Genomic DNA, 2597 nt, shown 5'->3' with positions numbered 1-2597 from the left:
ATATATATATATATATACATATATTTCTCTGTTTGTGGCCTTAATTTTCTTTCTATTCATTTTAGATTTCCCCAATGAAAATACAAAACAAATTTTGTTTTTTTTTCCCGTTCATCTTTCGAAGATGATAAATACGTAAAATCCCTAACGCAAAACACTTCGTTTGGAAGATTCCTCACAATTCACGTAAAGGTATATTAATCTTATGTTAATTATTATAATTAACATATAATTATTATATATATATATATTTTTTTTTTTTTTGAAGCGATTATCTACGGCATGAAGCCCCCCCCCCAAACAACAAAATTCAATCGACTGGAGTGTGCAATTAGACCTGATGAGAGAAAAAACAAGTTATATTTTTTTTTTACGTCGTTCTTTTTATCTATTTTTTTTTTATTTATTTATTTGATTGTTTTCTCTCAATTGGAAATTCATGCAACTTTCCCTTTTCCTATTTGCAATGATCCAACTAAAAAACAAATCGATCGTTTGACTGATCGTGAGACAACCCCCTCCTCTCCCCCGCTCCGCCCCCTAAAGTAAAAAAGAACTAACTCAATTCCCGTAAATTCAGAAATAATTAAAAAAAAAAAAAATAAATAAATAAATAGAATAAAACTTTTGGCTATCTAATTGGTGATTACCCTCGAAAGTTTCAGGTTTCTATGCAACCCCACAGCTCGACTTAAACTTCGTCTTGCAAACGTGCAAAACGTTCAATTCAGAGAGCGGCGGCAGTAATGGTGGTGGTGGTGGTGGTGATGTTGGTGGTGTTGGTGTTGGTGGTGGTGTTGTTGACGATGATGGTGATGGTAATGTTGGTAGAAATAGAAGAGTAGGAGGGGGTGGTGAAGAAAGAGAAAGGGTAGAGGAGGGTGCTGGTGAAGGAAATAGCAACAACAGTAACCACAGTAACCAAAACAACAACAACAGCAACAGCAATAGTAATAGCAGCAGTAGCAGAAGCAACAGGGAACAACAACAACAACAACAACAACAACCAAGACATCATCAGCATGATCAAAGTAATCTAACGACAACCCCACCAAGATCCTACACCAATTATTATCCCGAAAGTGGAATTAGGAGCAACAGTTATATGAAGAGAGGTGACGATAACAGCTACACCCCTAATTATTTCAAGAAACCTTTCGGTTGTCCCAAGTGCGGGAGGTGTTTCACCGTAAAGGGTAATATGACAAGACATTTGAAATACGAATGCGGCCAGGCACCACGTTTCCAGTGTCCCTATTGTGAATTTCGTAGCAAACAAACGTCTAACGTGAAGTCCCACATCAGGACAAAGCACCCCGATAAAAGAGCATACGTATTGGATTTACAATACGAGAACTGAGATCTAATTAACGAATAAGATTATTCCATTTTAACGGGAGATGTTTTAAACGAGATTTGTTGTTTGTTGTTGTCTTCTTTTTTTTTTTTCTCTTCTTCTTCTTCTTTTTTTCTTCAGAAATACGAAGCAAAAGAAAAAAAGATATATCGAATGAAAAAATTAAAATCGTACACGTGTGTTCACGGGGTCGCGTTCGCCGATTATCCGTCCATCACGGGGATTCGCGAATTTATGTGTGCTTTATGATGTTTCTGTTTGTCTATATCTCTATGTTCGAATCTACAAATGAAAATTTAAACTTAACGATATCATCGTATGTATTTATATATATATTATATTATACAAATATTTGTCTCGGGATCTAATTCAGGTTCGTTGCGTTTTCATATAACTTATATTTCAATTATTTTTCTTTGCGCGGGAGTTGGGGGGAGGGAGGGCGTGGTGGTTTTTAATAAAATGATATAATATCACTGTAACTTTTACTATTAACTGTAAAAATAATTCATTTGTGTTAATAATCGAGAACACGTATGCTTACGTTAGATGACATTTTTAGTATGTATTGAACAATTATCAAATATGATATTTGATTTTCTTTTTTTCTTTTTCTCACTCTCTCATTCTTTCTCACTCTTTCTCTCTATTTCTCTTTCTCTGTCTCGGTTATTTTTTTTTTTTTTTTAAAGCCGTATAAAAAATCAAGAAGACGAGGATAATAATGAAACGAAATGTTATTGGCCAATTAAACAAACGAAATTCATTCCGATTATATGAGATTCCTTCTATCTCTTTCGTATATTTAAATATATTAATCGTATAAAATTATATTTAATTATTTTTAACAAAGTCGTGTATCTTTTTTAATCGTAATTGTTATCATTGTTGTTGTTGTTGTTGTTGTTGTTAACTTTATAAATTTCTTCTGTTTTTTGTTTTTTTTTCTCTTTTTTCTTTTCATTCAAAGAGATTGACCGATGTCAATCCGACAATCGGCTAATGCGGGTATTTTAAAATAAAAGCTTTTAGCGTGCCTTCTCGTGCTAAATTATGAGAAAAAAATACAGGAATGTTAGATGAGAATTAACCCTTTGATTACCGTGGGGACGCATACATGCGTTCAGCTAAAGTTTTCGATTGGTTTTTTTCTTTCTTTTTTTGTTATCCTCTTATTTGGAATACTATTTACAGTAAAAAAAAAAATAATAGGAAAAATTATTATAAATTAATAATATTA

General features: G+C 32.8%; 1 protein-coding gene across 22 annotated transcripts in view; it reads left to right on the top strand.

Moving 5' to 3' along the window:
* The window catches only part of LOC106788730 (longitudinals lacking protein, isoforms A/B/D/L-like), a 267171-nt gene that overhangs the window by 109937 nt on the left and 154637 nt on the right, over nucleotides 1–2597 (top strand). Inside the window, exon 7 of one of the 22 annotated variants that reach the window (XM_014752225.1) lies at nucleotides 660–1401. The exons of the other annotated variants lie outside the window; for them this stretch is intronic. Within the exon in view, the coding sequence (XP_014607711.1) occupies nucleotides 660–1360 (701 nt within the window). The 3' untranslated portion in view covers nucleotides 1361–1401. Of the gene's footprint in view, nucleotides 1–659; nucleotides 1402–2597 lie in introns of those variants that run through there. 22 annotated transcript variants of the gene reach the window in all.

The sequence above is a fragment of the Polistes canadensis genome, unplaced genomic scaffold (genome assembly GCF_001313835.1).
Source record: "Polistes canadensis isolate GaletaPanama2010 unplaced genomic scaffold, ASM131383v1 scaffold_152, whole genome shotgun sequence".
NCBI classification, from domain to species: Eukaryota; Metazoa; Arthropoda; class Insecta; order Hymenoptera; family Vespidae; genus Polistes; species Polistes canadensis.
Note: the sequence above shows the minus strand (reverse complement) of the source record. Positions and strands in the feature narration are given on the sequence as shown.